The sequence below is a fragment of the Alexandromys fortis genome, unplaced genomic scaffold (genome assembly GCF_014885135.2).
Source record: "Alexandromys fortis isolate MF-2015 unplaced genomic scaffold, M_Fortis_MF-2015_v1.1 scaffold_54, whole genome shotgun sequence".
Classification (NCBI taxonomy): domain Eukaryota; kingdom Metazoa; phylum Chordata; class Mammalia; order Rodentia; family Cricetidae; genus Alexandromys; species Alexandromys fortis.
Window position 1 is genome coordinate 10,689,601 of NW_026067958.1, and position 19,993 is coordinate 10,709,593.

General features: G+C 40.3%; 1 protein-coding gene across 4 annotated transcripts in view; it reads right to left on the minus strand.

Annotated features, from left to right (window-relative positions):
- Mpp7 (MAGUK p55 scaffold protein 7) overlaps positions 1 to 19,993 on the minus strand; it is a 249,357-nt gene that overhangs the window by 146,256 nt on the left and 83,108 nt on the right. For all 4 annotated transcript variants that reach the window (XM_050152712.1, XM_050152714.1, XM_050152715.1 and 1 more), the window contains one exon: positions 8,019 to 8,137. In XM_050152712.1, the coding sequence (XP_050008669.1) occupies positions 8,019 to 8,137 (119 nt within the window). The remainder of the gene's footprint in view (positions 1 to 8,018; positions 8,138 to 19,993) is intronic.

Genomic DNA, 19,993 nt, shown 5'->3' on the forward strand with positions numbered 1-19,993 from the left:
GAAGGAAGGAAGAGGGGGAGGGGAGGCAGAGAAAGAAAGAAAAAGAAAGAGAAAGGGGGAGAGAAAGGAAAGGAAGGAGAAAGAAGAAAGAAAGAAAGAAAGAAAGAAAGAAAGAAAGAAAGAAAGAAAGAAAGAAAGAAAGAAAGGAAGGAAGGAAGGAAGGAAGGAAGGAAGGAAGGAAGGAAGAACTGAGTGTACTCTGATATGGCAACTCTTACCAGCTGTGAAAGGGTAGCATTATCTGAAGGCAGAGCCAAGTCAGTTGTATGTGTACACTGCTTACTAGGTTGAAAGCATCGCTGAAATGCTAAGAGGGTAATTGGAATAATAAAAATATCCAACTAAACTCAGGGAATGAAAAGAAAGGGTGTGGTCCAAGTTTAAAACTAACAAATGTATTGAATATAAAACTACTGATGCATGATAAATATTAACCCAATATATATACAAATTATGGTGCTAAACAATGAATGGTTTGAATGGATCACTCTAAATATTCTCTCACTACAATGAAAATCTTTGTACTTCAAAGACAAAAAAGGTTTCCCTTCTCAGATTTAGAAGTCAGCATCATCCATCAATCATGCACGCACTTGGGAGATGCCACACTCTGAGGATGCATCACAGCAATGCCACATGAAATAGGGATCCTGAGACATGGTAGGAAGTCAGAGTGCAACTCAGGGCTCAGACTCACTGAGAACTATTCAGAAGCTGTAGAGAATTACCTTAATCCCTGTTGAGGACAGTGGTGTGGGAGATCCTTCTGTCTATGTGTTGCTTTTATTGGTTATTGAATAAAAAACTGGCTTGGCCTATAGCATGGGAGGAGGAAGGCTGAGTTAGAGAGATGCCATGGAGCTGCTGACAGAGTCAGACATGATGAAACTTTGCCAGTACGTGGCGATGCACAGATTAATGCAGATGGGTTAATTAAGATGTAAGAGCTAGCCAATAAGAAGCTAGAGCTAATGGACCAAGCAGTGATTTAATTAGTACAGTTTCTGTGTGATTACTTCAGGTCTAAGCAAGAAGGGCAGCTGGGAACCAACAAGCAGGCCTTCCTTTAACAGGGCATCACCCTCAGGGACCAGCTCAGAACCCATTAAACTCTCCCTTCTTAAAGGGCCCATCAGTGCTCAGCATCATCCCAGTGGAGGCCACACTTTCAAAATGTGAGCCTTTGGGAAGTATAACCTATATCAAATCTAAAGCACAGCAATTGAAAGTTAGAGGCTGGAGACCAGCAAGGTGGCATCTCAGGAAAAGTCACATACCAACGAGCCTGACAACTTGAGTTCAGTGTTGTGGATGTCTGTGTACCACATGCATGCTTGTGCTTGAGGAGGCAGAGAAGGCACTCGACCCCCAGGAAGTGAAATTATAGGTGGCTTGTGGTGTTGAAATCAGAACCCAAGTCCTCTAAAAGAGCAGCCAGTGTTCTTAAATCCCACTTTATGATGTCATTCAAAATGGTGAGAAACTAAACAGTTTTTCTCCCTGAAACAATTAAGAAGGCAAAGATGGACATTCCTGCCACTGCCATTCAATATTGCAGAAGATTCTTAGCTTACATCATAAGAAAAAAAATGAAATAAGAAATTATGCACACACACACATATATTGAAAATAAAGAAGTTTTGTTTATAGGTGACATGATTGTGTTGAGTAAAGAATCAACAACAACAAAACTCTGGGCACCCAAAGCCAAGTATAGCAAATATACAGGATATAGACTCAATGTATGCAAAATCAACTGCTTGCCTATATATAAGTAATAAAGAGCTAAAACCAGAAATTAAATACACAATACCATTTAGTGGTGGTTTGAATAACACAGCCACCATAGTCTTGGGCATTTGAATACTTGGTCCCCAGTTTTAGGCACTTCAGGGATAGGATTGTAAAGTGTAGCCCTGCTGGAAGAAGTACGTCACTGGAGGCAGGCTTTGTGGTTTCAAAAGCCACATGCTATGCCAGTTTTCCCTTTCTATTTCTTGTCTATAGGTAGAGATGTGAGTTCAGATGTTCCTGCTGTCATGCCTGCTTCCATGCTGCCCTACCTTGATGGCGATGGACTCACCTCTCTGGAACCATAAGCGCAAAATAAACCCTCCCTTCAGTAAGTTGTCTCACTCATGGCATTTTACCACAGTCATAGAAGAAAATTACGACAATTTTAAAACTATACCACCAAAGCAAAACATATGCAGGCATCAGCATAACAAGATATATCTACAGAATCTAACTAGGGAATACTCAAATGAAGAAATCAAAGGATATCTCAATAAATTGAGAGAGATTCCAGCTGCATGGACAGGGATGTATGGTGTTGTTATAATATAATCTCCTAGAAAATTTTGTAGATCTAACTTGGATCTGCAAAATACACAATATGGATCTACAAAAATGTATAATACCAATCAAGATCCCAGAAAACTGACAAGCTCATTCTGAAGTTCATATGAAAACGACCCAAAATGACCAAACAGTACTGACCATGAGCAAAATTAGATAACTGGCATTACTTTACTGCAGAATTCAGTAAGGTAGATTACTATGGTAACCAAGACAGCATGGTATAGATGAAAAAAAAAGATATTTCAGTGGAGAAAAAGACAGTTATTCAGCAACTATCAGAACTATTGACTATTCCTTTTCAGACATTTTAATCTAGACCTAGAATTCACACCTTCCCCAAAAATCAAAATATATTACAGACCTAACTGTAGCATAAAATTGCAAGACTTTACAAGATTTATAAGAGTAAAATCTAAGCATTCTTGGTTCAGGTCAGTGTTTTTACATATGCAAGCATCCATTGTTTAATGATGGAGAAAATTTCAACACAGGTACACATTCAAAGAAAGCAATTAGGTACTGTCTTCAGCGTACATTCATCACAGTCATATGCACACAAAAATATCAGGCACTCTCAAATTATGAGACCATTTATACATGCAAGTGATCATTAACAGTGTCATGGTGATTTAAAGGATGTTCTGTACTTTAACCTAAACCTATTACCTATTCTTGAATGTAATTATTCTCAACTCTGGATGCATGAGTCTAATTATTTTATTACACCCTAAATACTGAGCAAACATCTAAAATATTTCTCATTTCCTATGGGGAGATAGTCAAAATATATGAGAACTTATATGCTTGTAGAGAACTCTCAGAGATGTCTCCTGAATCTCCTCCCAACACCCAACAGCTTGACACTGGTGAGTGGATCACAGAACAAGAGGAGTCTCAATGAGAGAGAACAGAAGAGCCAGCATGCGCCTCTCAGACTGGAAACCAGTGCTTTGCTGTTTATCATCTTTGACTTGGAAATGCCATGCCCTATCTAGTCTCTATAGTACGCCAATTTATTTCTAAAAGAAAATGAGTTGGAGAGCTGTTCCAGTAGTTAAGGGCATTGTACTGCTCTTGCAAAGGACCTGAGTTCAGTTCCTAGGTCCCCATATTCAATGGCTCACAATCATCTATAACCCCTCTAATGGGGGCGGGGAGCCCAAAGCCCTCTATTGGCCTCCATAGATAACTACACTCATGGGCACATAGCCACACATAAACATGCACTCACATACATAATAAAGTAAATAAAACAATAACCTTTGAACTGTGAGTTAAAATAAAATGTCTCCTTCCCTTAAATGAATAAATAAAATTAAAAATAAGAGCTTAAACAAAAAGAAAGAAAGAAAGAAAGAAAGAAAGAAAGAAAGAAAGAAAGGTATTTTTTATTCCCCTGCTTTTACCCTTTCAAGGAAACAGCCGCCACTGACTTGGGTTTACAAAGACACTGATGAGAACATCTTTGCCTTCTTGGGCTTTACTCACAATTTTACATAATTCATATGCCAGGCAAACACACCCCATTCTAAAGGCAAAATGCTCACTATTACCTCTTGGGCTGCACATTGCTCCTTTTGTCTAACTTCTCACTACCCCCAATAAATAGTTGCCTATGAAACTTCTGCTAAGCAGGCAGGATCTAGATGAGGAAATCGAATCCTCAAGGAACCCATACTGTAGCTAATATTGAATTACACATGTGATTTATCATGAGACACTGTAATTGACAAGTACCTATGTATAATGCCATGAAAAACTGGAGATTAAACAAAAGACTGTGTCTTCATCTTGGAAATTCTCAGCAGATAGTTTAGAAATTGCTCAACACATAGCAAGAACTCAACAAAGACAGAAATACAATAGTTATATAGTAATAATTATTCATCAATAATCATTATTAAGACTGGGACTGGGCACATGAGTGATGTGCAGGTCTAACTGTATTTATTTTAATTGAAGATAATAGTAGGGAGTGGTAGGGTGTTCATATTCATGAACGCCAGAGGACAACTTTGGGTGTCATTCCTCAGGTACCAACCACTTTGATTTTTATACACAGTGTCTTTACTGACATAGAATTCATCAAGCAGGCTGGGTTAGCACCACAGAATCTCTGGAACCTCTGCCTTCCTAGTCCTGGTATTATAAATACAGGTTTTAACACAGGTTCTGTGGAATCAGATTCAGATCCTTATGACTTTAAGGCAAGCACTCTACCGACTGAAATTCCACAGGTCTCATTGCTATTCTAACACTGAAATCCAGAAAAAAAGCACAGTAATTCTGTTATGCACGAAAACTCTCCCTGAAAACACAAATCAATGTTTGTTGAAATAGTCAAACTTTTATTTACTTCATGTCCTCCCACACATAACTACTGAAAGGTTGGAGGAACATGTGTAAGAGTGTAAAGTCATAATGGTTGGGTATTCACATTTAGACAGCCAACAAAATTTTGAGTTAAAAAGAGAAGTTTCACCGGGCGGTGGTGGTGCACGCCTTTAATCCTAGCACTTGGGAGGGGAGGCAGGCGGATCTCCATGAGTTCGAGACCAGCCTGGTCTACAAGAGTTAGTTCCAGGACAGGCTACAAAACCACAGAGAAACCCTGTCTCGAAAAACCAANAAAAAAAAAAAAAAAAAAAAAAAAAAAAAAAAAAAAAAAAAAAAAAAAAGAGAGAAGTTTCTTGAGGAAATACAAGTGCAACCCAATTTAAAAGAAATTCAATATTTAAGCAAGTTCTACACCCTATCTTGTTCTAAAATGAATTTAAATCAGATTATAAATATATACACAACTAAAGAAAATTAAGTAATGAGCACTCATTCATTTTTTTAAAGTGGTAAGAACAGAAGATAAAACTAGAAATGAAGTTAGGGCATAAAACAAACGCTACGTGGACTCTGTGCATTTGCAAAAGATGTGTCCTCTTGTGTTGGCTGGACTGAGTGAATGATGCTTCCTAGTCCTCCGCATGTGCAGGTCCCACCAAGCAGACACGAGGGCTCTCAAACGCTCTCAGCATTGCCTTCCTCCTGAGACCAACAGAATGACACCTTGTGCTTTATATTTTCAGCTCAGCGGACACCCTTGTAGGTGCATCTAACTATGAGTGTGTCCCAGTGCAAAATCATAAACTCATTTAAAATATTGAGACTTCTTTGTGATTTTTTTTTTTGGTAACTCAACTGTGCCTCTTTGGAGCATCAACTTTATAGGTGGTAATACTAGGTTACATCATCAAAAAGTTGGACAAGCCCTCTAGGATCACCTTTCTTTCCAATAACAATCTCAATATCCAAAGTAGAGGGCGGTACCTGTCACTCAGACTGTAATGTGCAATTCTTCTTGAGTATTTTTACATTAGATGCCAAAGTTACAAGTATTTTAAACCTTTAAAACTGTGTGGCAATTTACACCACACACACACACACACACACACACATACACACACACTACAAAAACCATGAAAATTCTGTGCTAGAATGAAAATCAAATTCTGCATTCTCCAGTTCTAAATCACACAGTAACAGCTCTAACTTCAGGCAAGAGTATAAAACCCAAGCACATTTTGGTTCACTCTATAACAAATCTTTTCAAACAAATTCCTTTGGCTCTAGAAAGATTTATATACAAACGCTAAAGGCTTCTGTCCTCCAGCCTTAACTAGAGGCATTTGGAATACAGTTAAGTGGTCTGTTCCAGATGTTTTAAGCTAAGATCCCATGAGTTTGCCTCCTGGAGGCGCTTTAGACTTTACATATTTAAAACTAATAGAATGGGTCAGGCAGAGGACACAACTGAGAGCTGCAACTAATCAGAGCTGGGGGCAGAGGAGAGGACCGAGGAAGCACAAATACTACGCGAGTGGCATCAAATGAGACTCATTTGAAAAAATGCATTTTATAGCAATTACTGTAAACATGTGGAACAATACGTATGTCAACTGAGCTATCTAAAATGCCAAAACATCCACCCATTGGCCTCTTTGTTTTTAGGAAACCAGATACTAGCACCGTCTTGGATGCTTCCTACCCACTTGCCACTGACAGACACTTTGGAAAATAGCCTATTTTGAAGACTCACTGTCCAATGTATGTAGGAATTTATTCCATACATTAGTTTCATCCTTTTAACAGCGGTAACCACAACCTCTGGAGTTCTTTCACTTTTTATGTGCTCTGATAACCTTTTCCTCAATATGTAATAAATCTGCCTAACATACATAACTATCCAAGAACTGAGATGGTAACAGTTTTATAGAAATTGTCAACTTGCTGACACACATTCTGACTTCTATTTTAGGTAATGAAATTACAGCTATGTTATAAATAAATACAAATAAACATGCATATATTATTTGGGGGAATGTTTACTTAGTGACACAAGGATGATGCCAGTTCAAATACATGTTATTCTTTACGGCAAACGCTAAAATCAGTGTGCATGCAACTGTAGCTACTCCACGTCCACACATTCAACAGAGAAGCACTTTATTATTACTATACTAAGGCATGAGAACTCCTAAATTATAAGCCCAAGACATTTCTCACCCATCCCAAGAAATTAACTAAGCTGCCTAAAATGAATTAGAGCATAAAGATACCTCAGTAATTGAATTATTGTGAAAAAATAAATTAATGAATAACTCTAGGCTGTAAAATGTACTGCTAGGGAGGACCATGTATTGACGTTAGTTTCTTTAGTATTGTTGCTATTCAAAACAGACAAATTTCAGGAAAAGAAACACATAGACCATTTCTGTTCTTTAAACAGTGGCAATTCAGAAATGGCCCATTTTCGAATACTATGTACCAGATAAAAGCCTCCCATCACGACAGACAACCCTAACAAAGTTAGCTGAGTAAAGTATAGGTCCAGATTTCATGGAGACATGGGCTTCTATCTCCTACAGACACAAGAAAGACTAGTCATTTCTTTCAGCCTGAGTTAAATGAGAGAAAATGAAGTTTGTATTTCCAGAAGTTTGAGCAGCGTGTTTTCCAGTGAGCTTCTTATTCTCATTTTACTATTTTAAGAGAGCTGGTCACTCCCAGTGTTTCTGTAAGACGGGATCTGGTTCCCTGTGGCTGACAGTTCTCGTGGCAGGATGCTTTCCCTAAAATGGGCTCCAAAAACTGTTTTTATTCATAATAGCTCCACTGTATTCCTCTACAAAATACCATTTCAATGGAGTCAGGCCGATAAAAGAAACAGCATACTAGAATTTCAGTTGACTTTGTTAAAGGAAATTATTTTAAATTAATGTGGCTTCTGGACTGCTGCCGTTTCTGACCTCAGAACACATATCCCTTCTAATTTCTGCTGTGAACATTTGTTTATTTAAGTGAAATTCCAGCCCACAAATATCGACCATAACGGAGTCTCAACCTTCCTGTCACTATTTTGTCTTTTGTCTAAACAAGGGCAGCCGCATGCCGCTGCTAATGCCTGCATGGCCACATTATGCCCTTCCGTGAAGTCATCTATGTATTTTTGGTAAGATTTTTAACAACTTCCACGCCTGACCGTGAAACATAACAAGGCTGTTTTGTTTTCAGACAGTAACAATTTTGTTTCTGGTTTACTAGATGGTACTCAGAATATCTTTCCATATGTTTCCACAAAGAGACTTGACATCAGTGTGGTTTACCTTGACCAGTGAATGCAGGCTCTTTTCACCAAACATGTCCCAGAGGAAGGTCAGGTCCTCCTGGCTATTCACATGTGGCTGCAGCTGGGCAGGCAGAGCAGCCAATAGCTCATACAGACCTATAAAATAAAAATAAAACACAAAGTGCAATCTTAGGGTGATCTCATTAATTTCACTGAAGGTGTATGTGAAAGTGACAGCTGAAATATGTCATTTTTACTGGATTTGTATTCTGGGCCATCAAGCAAAACAATTCTCTCAAGAAGCAGAGGAAGTGTTTTGATTTTTAAATTCCAAAGAAGTATATATTAACAGGAGAGCTTTTTACCTTCCACACTTGTCAGCATTTTAAAGTCATGCAAGTTTACATAACCCAAGACAGAAAATATGTACAGTGCTCAAAAAGAAAGAGAGAAAGGAAGAAAAAAAGAGAGAGAGAGAAAAGAAGGAAAAAGGAAGAAAAGGCATGCATTCCTTTCTTTAACCGTTATTACATTCCCCTCTTATTAGCCATGGAATGGAATGAGTCATGAGGAGGAAAAACTTCCTTAGGAGAAAATGGATAGAGTAGCTCCAAATGGCTTTGTAGTTTGCAAAGAATTCCTAATAACATAAAACTTCAAAAGATTTGCATTATCTAACATGCAAATAAAGTTCTGCCACGTAGGACAAAAATCAGCCCCACATGGTGATTTACGGGCTGTTACATCACTGTGGACTATTTTTTTTCCCCCAAAGAGACTGTGCAAAATGTAGTTTATATCTGCAGTGTATGGAGTTTTCTGCTTCCCCTCTGGTGGCAGATGCAGGTTGCTGTGGCATTCTTGGCAGACAGAAGTGCGGCATCCACAGGAGCCATCCGTCTCAGTCGAAAGCAGCAGACTGTTGCAGTGGGGCTTGCCCATGACTCTTGAGGGAAGTGACCTGGCAGAAGTCAATATCAGATCCCAGCACATGGTGCATTTTCTAGCGGGATTTCAGGAGGTAAAAAGGACAAAATTCCTTTTATTTCTGTCTGCTGTCTACAAAAACACCAAGACCTCCTGAGGCACCAACATACCCCTAGTCTGAGTAAGGGCTGACATCCATCATAGCGACAGCTTTACAAGACACTTAACAAGCAAAGAACAGTAAATTATGGACTCCTAATTAGTGTATCTCTTACCTTTCTAACACGCATCAGTGCTAACTTACAGGCATATGCATGTGGCACCACTGTAAAGTCAGATATGTAACAATGGGTATCTGAGTGAATCCAAACACCCCCGAGGCTGTATTTAGCCAAAATTGGTCGTAAGAATAACCCTAAATTAGACTATGGAAAAATCTAATTATACTTTTAAGTATTTGTGATAGTTCACATTAATTCTCTTTACAACCTGGCACTCTGTATAAACTAGGTCTTCTTTACAATACAAAGACTTTAAAACATCTCACCATTACTCCATCTATAAGACAGTACTCCCTCACCCTTCCTCCCTTCCTAACTCCCACAGAGATACATCCATCCCCACACTCAACAATTGCCAGGATCAGCAGTCACGGAAAAGACTTAAAATGTAAAAGGATGAAAACAAAATAGGTTTTTTTTTTTCCTACTAATTTCAAGAGTTGTTTTAAAAAATGCCTATTCCTTGGAAAATGACTCCAGGGATAATTAAGTACAGCAAACCAACTTTGATCTAACTTATATGGTATAATCGCTAGGAAGGTCACATAAGACAATACACCAGAAGCCCCAGGTGTGTGGTAAGTTCATAATACAGTCCTTAGGCAACTCAAATGAAACTTGCTGCTAATTATTATTGTTAACAAAAAATCAAAATAAGTCAATATTTGATTTTCATGTCTACATTTAAGCATTTCGTGTGACCTTATCTAACCCTCATTTCCTTTGTGTTTAAATGAGCGGGGGGGGGGGGGTCAGGGTCATCACAAGAGAACCCACAGAGACAACTCACCTGGGCTCATAGACACTAAGGAACCGACATGGGACCAACTAAGGTCCTCTACATATGTGTGACAGTTGTATAGTTAGATCTACTTGTGGGACTCCTGGCAATGGCAACAAGGCCTGTCCCCAATGCTTTGGCAGGCTTTGGGGAATATATTCCTTATACTATGTTGCTTCACCCAGTCTTAATATGAAGGAAGGAGCTTAGTTCTACCTTAACTTGATACGCCATGCTTTGTTGACACCCATGGGAAGCCTGCCCTTTTCTAAACAGAAACAGAGGAACAGATTGGGGTGGGGCACAGGGGGTAAGGGGGGAAATGGGAGGAGAGAAGAGAGGGGAAATTGAAGTTGGGATATAAAATAAATGAATAAATTCAATTTAAAAAGGCAAATGGTAAGTTGTACATGTAAAACGAGACATACAAACACATAAAAATGAACAGAAAACTGGTGAATCTAAGTGTCTTGGAGATTCTTTCATATTACTATAGCAGAATGCCACAGGCTGAATAATTAATAAATAAGGCAAGTTTACTTGAGCCCCAGCATGAAGGGGGGGCAGCTCAGGAGTACATCTGCACTATGTTGTCTCATGGTAGAAAGCAGAAGAGCAAGAGGTGACAGAACGCTTGTTCACAACAAGCTCACTCCTGCAAAGAGGACATAAGCTCACTCATGAGGGATGAACCCTACTGGGCTAGCCTCCTATCGAAGGCCTCACTTCCCTCAAACCGTCAGCCCTGGAACTTAACTCACAACACATGAAATCTGAGGAATCCACTCAAATCATAGCAGGTTGTATCAGTGACAATTTCCCAGCTGCCACACTCTGCTGTGGTCGCAGACAAGATGGAAGGAAAAGGGTTACGTACACATCTGTACCACTTCTGAAAACAGCATGGGACTCTATAGTACACATCTGTATCACTTCTGAAAACATCATGGGACTCTATAGTACACATCTGTACCACTTCTGAAAACAGCATGGGACTCTATAGTGATCTCAAAATAAAAATAGCAATACAAAAAATACTAAGGTCAAATGGTTGTATTAAAATTTCAACAGAATTATGGGGCTCTGAGCCTAAGGCATTGTTATAAAATAACATTCTTTCCCTGATGAATCTTCCTCTAGAACAAAACACCACTGTATCCCCATGGTTCAGAGTCAAACAGCTTCAGCAGGCATTCCAAGTGCACACTACAGCATGCCACTTTACACATAGAAAGTGATAATTCTATACAAGTATTGTTTATATTTTGTGAAACAAGCCATTTCATACTTCAAGTTTTAAAAAACATGTTCCTTCTAGCAAAGGCTCATATATCTGAGTTTTCTGCTCCTCTAGCAACATATACTCCTTATTGATATGTCACCACCACAATCTGGCACTCCAGTGACAACCACAGTCCCTTCAGCTACCTGATCTGGCAGCCATGACCAATGCTAGATGAGCCAGGCTAATGTCAATCATAAATTAAAGGCATGATGGCAAAGCCAAGAGGCCAGAGGCGCATAGTCTCAAAGAAGGCAATGCAGGCTTTAGAAGTCACATGAAGTGGAGTTTCTGTCCTGACTTGGGACTAAAGATAAACCTATACTTGAGTCCCAGCAGTGAAAAATACTCGTAAAGTCCAACCAAATGTTTTCAAACAGAGAACGTTTCCAGAGGATATGTTTTTAATTTTTTTAACCCACTCAGTTTCTGAGCAAAATCTGGCATAATAAAGTTTACTTTACATTTTATAATTATGCAAGTTCAACAAGTTATCCTAATAAACAATTAAAGCAGGCATGGATTGTGTGCTCTAAAGCACAAAACTGATGGGGTTGCGGGCCCCTGGGCCTTACAGCGCAGCCAGTAAGGGACGTGTAAGGGAAAGGAGGGCCAGCTCCTGCCTAGGAGGAAGAAGAGACCAGGAAAGAGGTAACACCTGAGGTAGGTGTTTATGATTTGAATCCCCTCCTCCCAAAAGCACGTGTTGGTAGTTCACCAACATAATATGTTGGGAGGTAAAAATCAGATGTGACGGGGCCATAAAGACAGTGCCTGAAGAAATTAACATTATTATCATTTAAGTCAGTTCCTTACATGGTAGATGTGAATTCATTACAAAAAGCAAGTTCAGTCCCTCCTTTGCTTTCCTCTCCCTCCCTCCAACTAATGACACTGTGGAATTGCCCCATTAAGTCCCACACGGTTCCATCAGTGTTCAACTAGTTCTTCAGAACCATGAGATGATAAATGTCTTACGAATTAGTCAGTCCAGCACTGGTCACACTTATCCACGATCCCCAGAGCATTGTTTGAAAGTACAGATAGTATATATAAATGTGTATCCTGATGCACCATTTCCTATATATACTTTGGAGCCTTGGGGTGACTATTACATAAAATAAAGGCTACATGGTGGAAAGACGCACCATAATATTATGACAGTGGATCCTAAAGTGAGGCTAAATAAATGATTAAGGGGCAGGTGGCTATGCAGTGTGAACACACTGGACAAAGGGCTAATTCACACTTCAGGTGGGATGCTGCAGAATTTCATCACCCTACTCAAGAAGGTGCACAATTTAAAGCTTATGAGTTGTTTATTTCTGGAATTTTCCATTTAATATTCTCAGACCACAGTTGATGGCAGATACAGAAAGAAAAGTCCTTGGAAACTACTATATTCTGTTTGGCAGCACAAAATGGCCTAAGTCTTTTAAAAGTAAATTCCTAAGAATCGACATTTACTGAGTCTTATATTCAGAGCACTGTGCTAGCTCCCCAAATTGAGAAGACACTGCTCTATGCCTTCAGTATTCTTATGATCTTTGATGCTAGATAAGACAGATTGATGGCAGACAATTAGGTGGGCATGCCAAACATGAAACAGCCATAAATAAAAGAGTCTACACTTTTCCTGAGACAATATATATCCAAAATATATCTTTTCATTAAACAAATACACAATTAAACTGAAAACTATATACATATATTGATATTAGTTCACAATATGGCAATAAGTTAAACATCAAATTCATTCTTTGCTATACAGATACAAGATGTCATACCTTTAATGACATCTAACTTATACTTTAGAGTCATAAATTTTAATAAATAAGGTAAATAAAATAATTACTAGGATGGCTCTCCTCTCACTCTTTCTACCTTTGCGTGTTTCACGGAACCAATATGTTTAAGGCAATGATGTCCTCACTTCTGGTGCCACTTTTAGAGTTAGAACAAACCATTTCCACTTCTGGGCAAACTGTCTGAGATCCAGCTTATTCTCATTAACTCTGAGGCAGTGCCACTGCAAACTGTATTCTGCTGACTGTGTGTTTCATTATCTCTACAATGGAATCATTTAAGTATTTTTTTAAAGCATCTTTAGCATTTGCCTAAGATGGTGTTGAGCCCACAGACAATGAGCACCCACTGGCACACAGCGACATAGAGCCCTCAAGAGAGCAGCTCAGGCCTGTTCATAAGGCTCACTAATAATCTCTTTGCGGGTGTGTAGCTAAAACTCAAAGTGGGTAACTGTCATTGGAGACTCCCACATGGGCTGTTGAGAAGCCCATGACAGAAGCAAAACTCAGCAAATGCAAACCACAGATCAAGGGCAGCCTCTTCCTGCTGCATGTCCTGCCAGCGCCCTCTACTGACAAAACTTATATTGACAGTGGCAATAAGGAAAAGTACTTCAAGGTCACATCAATTTTCACAGAGAAGACAATGAAATCTGCAGCTGAGACCGAGAGGAGAGTGAAACATTAACTGGTTCTTCTACAGACTGATCTAAGTGTGCGTGTCTCCTCTTTGAGGGAGGGGTGGCTTTCTGCTGCTTCACACTGGGATACAATTAAAATTATTATGAATGAAAATTGAGCCTTTATTAAATCAAGGCTTTATTTGAAAGACAAATCCTATTAAATCCAAGGCTTGGATTGATGATATTTTTGTCTATTTGTATTACATTTGTTTAACATGCTCAAGAGAGGGAAGGAGAGAGGAGAGAGAGAGAGAGAGAGAGAGAGAGAGAGAGAGAGAANGAGAGAGAGAGAGAGAGAGAGAGAGAGAGAGAGAGAGAGAGAGAGAGAGAGAGAGATGGAGAGAGATACCAAGACCAATCAGAGAACTGGAGAGAGTGCACTTGTGCCATGGTGCATACGTGGAGCACAGAGGACAACGTGAAGGGGTTGGTTCGTAGAAACACAGTGTGGGTTACTATGCCCAGTGAACCATCTCAAAGGCCCTGCTTGCCTGTTTTCAACAGCATGCAAACCCTGAATTCTTCATCTCAGCTGGGGGAAATGAATGAAGGCCATATTCTAAATTAAACAATAAGCACTTTTGCAATGACTGCATTTTACATGTCACCTTGACTGGAGTAAGGGGATCCCCAGTAACTCACAGGGGTGTGCCCATGGAGGTGCTCTTGGGAGAAATACACATTTGAATCAGAGGCAGAGGAAAGATGAACCACTCACATGTTCAGGCACCTTGCATAAAGGAAGAGCCAGCTCCCTTTCTGTCTGAACTGGTAAAGCCCAGCTTCTCATGTTGTCACCACAAACACAACAGCTTCTGACTCTCCAAACTTTGAAATACAGTCCTTATACCAATACCCCAATCCTCACCACAGTGCTAGTTCTCAGGTCTTAGCAATCAGTGACCTACACTGTTGGCCCTCTTTCTCAAGCCTTGATTAATCACACCACAGGGTCTTCTGGGTTTCCACAATGCAGATAGTGGCTCACGGGATTTCTCAGCTTCTCCGATAGAGGGAATTGATGCCTGTGACTTCCTCTTACTATGTATATGTAGACATACAGATAAACATACAGATCTTATATTGATTTTGATTCTTAGAGAACATTTATACAATTCTTTCCTATCAAAATAACACCTGATGTAAACTTCTTCACAAATGTATGGTAGTTATGAAAGAAGAGAGATCATGATTCCCTCACATTAACACAAGAAATAGAAGCTGGGATTGTACTGCATTGGCAAAGCATCGGCCTAGCATTTGTGAAGTTCTGTGTTTGACCTTCAGCATTGCAAGAGTAATAATAATTCCTAAAGATGAAAAAATAACACAAAGGATGTCATGAGCCATGGAAGGTGTTTAGAATAACAGGATTGACTGCAAAGAGACACCAAGATTTTAAAAAGGTCACTAACTGCTGCTGTTTGGTAATGAAATCTTGCAACCTATTCCCTCCTTTCCAGAGCACTGTATTTGGCAAATTCCAGTACATTAATGAGAACATTCTCAGTACAGCATCAAATAGCTCATTCTGTGAACCAAGGCACTAAGCCATCCCCTGGGGGCCATAGTCTTTGTTTACATATATGACTGGATTTAAATGTGTTGGCACTGGCTTCATTGGTCATGATTTAAACCTGCCTCTTTTTCTTGAAGATTAAAAACTACATGGTTTCGAGCCACTGAACGGTTGGTCTAGACTTAAATATGCTGTGACTCTCTTCCCTGCAGCGATGTTCTATAAAATGTTAATTATTGTCATTATCCTTAAAGACAAGAGGCTTCTCTAGGTTAACAACTTTCGGTTCAAAATCAGGTTGAGGTTTGTCACAGTCTGGGCAGTGGAGCTGACACAAGCCAGTCAGCACCGAACAAACAGGCCAAGTCAGCTGATGGGTATAGGCAGAGACTGCCCGACTACTCAGACCCAAATTATAACACAGAAACTATATTAATTACAACACTGGCCAATAGAATAGCTTAGGCATATTTCTAGCTAACTCTTACATCTTAAATTAACCCATTTCTATTCATCTGTGTATCATAGCCACGAGTTTTTGGGCTACTGGTAAGGATCTGGCTTGCAGACGGCATCTTTCTCTTTCCGCAGCTACTTGGTATCTCTCTGACTATGCCTACTTTCTGTCTATATCTCTGTTTGGATTTCCTGCCTGGCTTTACTCTACTAAGCCACTGGCCAAAACAGCTGCTTCATTTTTTGGTTTTTCAAGACAGGGTTTCTCTGTAGCTTTGAAGCCAGTCCTGGAACTAGCTCTTGTAGACCAGGCTGGCCTCGAACTCACATAGATCTACCTAACACTGCCTCGCACGTGCTGGAATTAAAGGCGTGGACCACTACCAACCAGTTCAAAACAGCTTCTTTAATAACCAATGCTAATAAAACATATTCATAGCATACAAGCAATGTAGTTGCAGTGGCCCTGGATGTTGCCTCCACCTCTCTCAGCCTTTCAATATGGAAGAGGTACCTTTACTGCCAGCTCTGGGATAGTAAGGTAGGAGCAACACTCAGCACCTCAACTCTAGGAAGGTGCATGCAATATATAAACCCTTTTTATCTGAGTAAAAGCTAAATCTGCCATGTAGCGCATTACTTGGCCTGCAAATGTCTCAGTGTATGGCAGCGGGAATCCACCATGCTTTCCTGCCTATGCACGCCTAGCAAACCTGATCCAGCTGCTTTCCCAGGCGCGGGTGGTGAGCCGCAGGCATGCTCTCAGCTACTTTCCTCCTAACCCTGAACCGGCATACAAGCACCCAAACTGAAAGTATGTGGCTGGCCACGCAGGTTAGGCCCAAACATATGGGTGCCATCAGTAAGTGGAGATTGCTCCTATGTTTCCTGACTGCTCAGACACAAATAATCACATAGAAACTATATTAATTACAACAGTGTTCAGTCAATGATTCAGGCATATTTCTAGCTAGCTCTTACATCTTAAATTGACCCATTTTGATCAATCTATGTATGACATGAGGCTGTGGCTTACTGGTAGGGATCCAGTATTTGTCTCCTTCAGCAGCTACATGGTGTCTCCTGACTCTGCATTATCTATCTATCTATCTATTTATCTATCTATCTATCTATCTATCTATCTATCTATCTATCTATCAGTATCTCTGTTTGGATTTTTCGCCTGGCTTTGCTCCGCTAAGCATTAGTCCAAAGAGCTTTATTCATCAAAAACTAAAAGAAACACATATACAGGACACCCCACATCAGATGGTCATTCAGCACTGAACACATAAGTTGAAATCAGTTAAAGCATCAATGTTTAGAACAGTTGTACTGTGAAAGCAAACACATGTTTTACCATAATCCTACTCCCTTTGCATCAGACACAGGTGATCTGATCAGGGATTGGGGAAGGTAGGAAGACTGACCTAACTCATAAAATTCATAATTGTGATGAACGAGTGTTTCACAGAAGTTGCAACACACTCACCAAATGCCATCACTTGGTTAATCAGATCTTTTAACATTTTAAGTTAATTAGCTACTAGACTATATCAGGAGACTTTTAAAAAAAGACATGGTGTCAGCTCAAGCTGGCCTCAAAACTCATAATTTGCCTACCTGTCTCCATCTGCAGACTGCTGGGGCTATGAGCGTGCACCCACACAGACCTTGGGAGAACAGTAAAGTGGACCAAGACTAGCATGACAGAGTAGAGGCAGTAGAGGAGCAGCACACAGAAGACACAAGATGGAAGAGGAAGGTCCGAGGGTTTTGGAAGTTGCCACTAAGGACAGAGGGCTGCTCAGGTTTTGACATGATGAATTTAAAATAGCTACCAGACAGCAGGCAGACACACAATGGACATAGACATCAGGAGAGTAACAGAGCAGGAGAAGCTAATGACAGCACTTGGGACATAAATGGCATCTAAATCCACAGTCCTGGTAACACTACTAAGAGTATGAGGCTGAAGGCACAAAGCAGTACACTTTCCCAAGGTTGCATGATGCAAGAAGAGGAGGAACCTACAACCTCTCAGAGAGGAGGACCAAGGTTGGAATCTCAAAACCAAGTCTAGGAAGAATCAACAATCCACCCTATAAACACAGGGACAAGAAGGTCTGAAAACTGGTCTCTGGATTTAATTCTGACAGAGTAGACTGGAGGAAGGAGGCTAAAATCAGGAAGAAACCTGTGAGAGATAGTAAACCCAAACAGTCCTTAGAAGACTGTTACTTCCAAGTGGATAGAGGGATTGTTTTTGAAAGATTCAGGTCTACTAGCATAGACCTATAATCTTAGTTTATACCAGTGTTCCACTCCCAGAAGCAGCAGGACACACCAAAGATTTTAGGAGTGTATCTAGGATCTGGCTGGCCTCCCGTTCCCCTCACATTTAAATACAGTCCCTCAGCAACTCAAGGGGCTGAAGAAAGCTGATCATGAGTTTAAGATCAGAATGCTCTACAGAGTAAATGCAGGGCAAGAGATTGGTCTCAAAAAGGAAAGAAGGGTGGGGATGTAGTGTGGTGGTAGAGCACTTGTCTAGATCGTGCAAGGCCCCAGCTTCAATATCCAGTCACCTGTGAATGGTCGCATCAGCAGATGTGTATACTAAAAATAACAGAATGGTACAGCAGAAAAAAAAATCTACCACTGCTTTACACCCCAGTGAGTGAGAAGCACAGTCCCCTATAAAAGAGAAAGGAAAATTAGGTGGGCTGTCTGCATCTCTCTGTGCCCTCCAGAGGGTGACAGCACATGGGAGGGCGAATCTGGAGGAGACACTATGGTTATTCCTTTGTGTTTATGACAGGATTTTCAGTCTACCAGCCAACATGGTCATCTGCTGAGAGTAAGGTCAGCAGAGAATGACTATAGCTTTAAAAAGAAGGACAGAGTAGTCCAGAAGAAAGGAACAGACACGAAACGTATAAACTGATGTATATACATACATACATACATACACACACACAATTGGCAACATGGTCATGTAAAGTTTGCAGTCTCTTTGAGGAGAAAATTCACCTCCACTCCCTAATAACTGCAGTCCTAAGTAGACAGAGAACCACCTGTAGAATCTATGTGGACTTGATAGCCATGTGAACCCAAGGAAGAGAAACTGGGGGCTGAGGCAACTACTTTCATTTTTAACTATGTACATTACAAGACAGATATTATAATTTTAAAGCTGAAATTCTGAGCAGTAATCTGACGTAGTTTTTCTTCAGAGCATAGCGCAGAACTCCTTAGGAGCTCTATTCCAGCCACAGAGGACAGTACTTGCTCGACCCTGAAGCTATAACTACCTGACACCAGCTCTGTAACAGCTGTCACAGTCCCTTCTTCAGGCTCAAGATTACCAAAAAGACAAAGCAAGCCTTGTACATACCGACACCTAAACTCCACTCCTGGGTGAAAGTACAGCAGTGTTCCACTCCCAGGAGCAGCAGGACACACCAGAGATTTCAGGAGTGTATCTAGGCATCTGACTATCCTCCTATCCCCTTCACATTTCAGTATAGTTCCTCATCTTGTGGTGACCCCAATCATAAAATTATTTCGTTGCTACTTCATAACTGTAATCTTGCTACTGTTATGAATTGTAATGTAAATATTTTTGGAGATGGAGATTTGCCAAAGGGGTTGCGACCCACAGGTTGAGAACAGCTGCTCTAGCTCCCCAGATCCTACTTACAAATACTGAGTGTGTGCACCTACCTCTGTAAGCCCAGTACTGCCTAGGGAGCTGGATCCAGGTAGATCTCTGGGCTCATTGGTTGGTCAGCCAATCTAGACTAACTGGTGAACTTCAGGCCAATGAGAAAGCCTGTATCACAAGAAGTAAATGGCCTGAAGATGACTCCTCAGGTTTTCTTGTGGTACACACACACACACACACACACTCACTCATATACTCACATATGCACATTCACCATGCTGAATGGCTAACAGCTAGGCAGAAAAGAGGCTGGGCAGGACTTCCTGGCAGAGAGAGAAGAAGAGATAAATCTAGGCATGGGATTGGAATGCCAAAGGATACAGACAGGAATCAGGAGATACAAGATAGAAGAGAGGTAAAAAGACATGAGACAAAACACAGATTAATATAAATAGGCTAAGTTATAAGAGCCAGTGGAACAAGCCTAAGCTAGAAGTCGAACTTTTATAATTATGTGTATGTGTGTGTGTGTGAGAGAGAGAGAGAGAGAGAGAGAGACAGAGACAGAGACAGAGAGAAAGAGAGAGAGAGAGAGAGAGAGAGAGAGA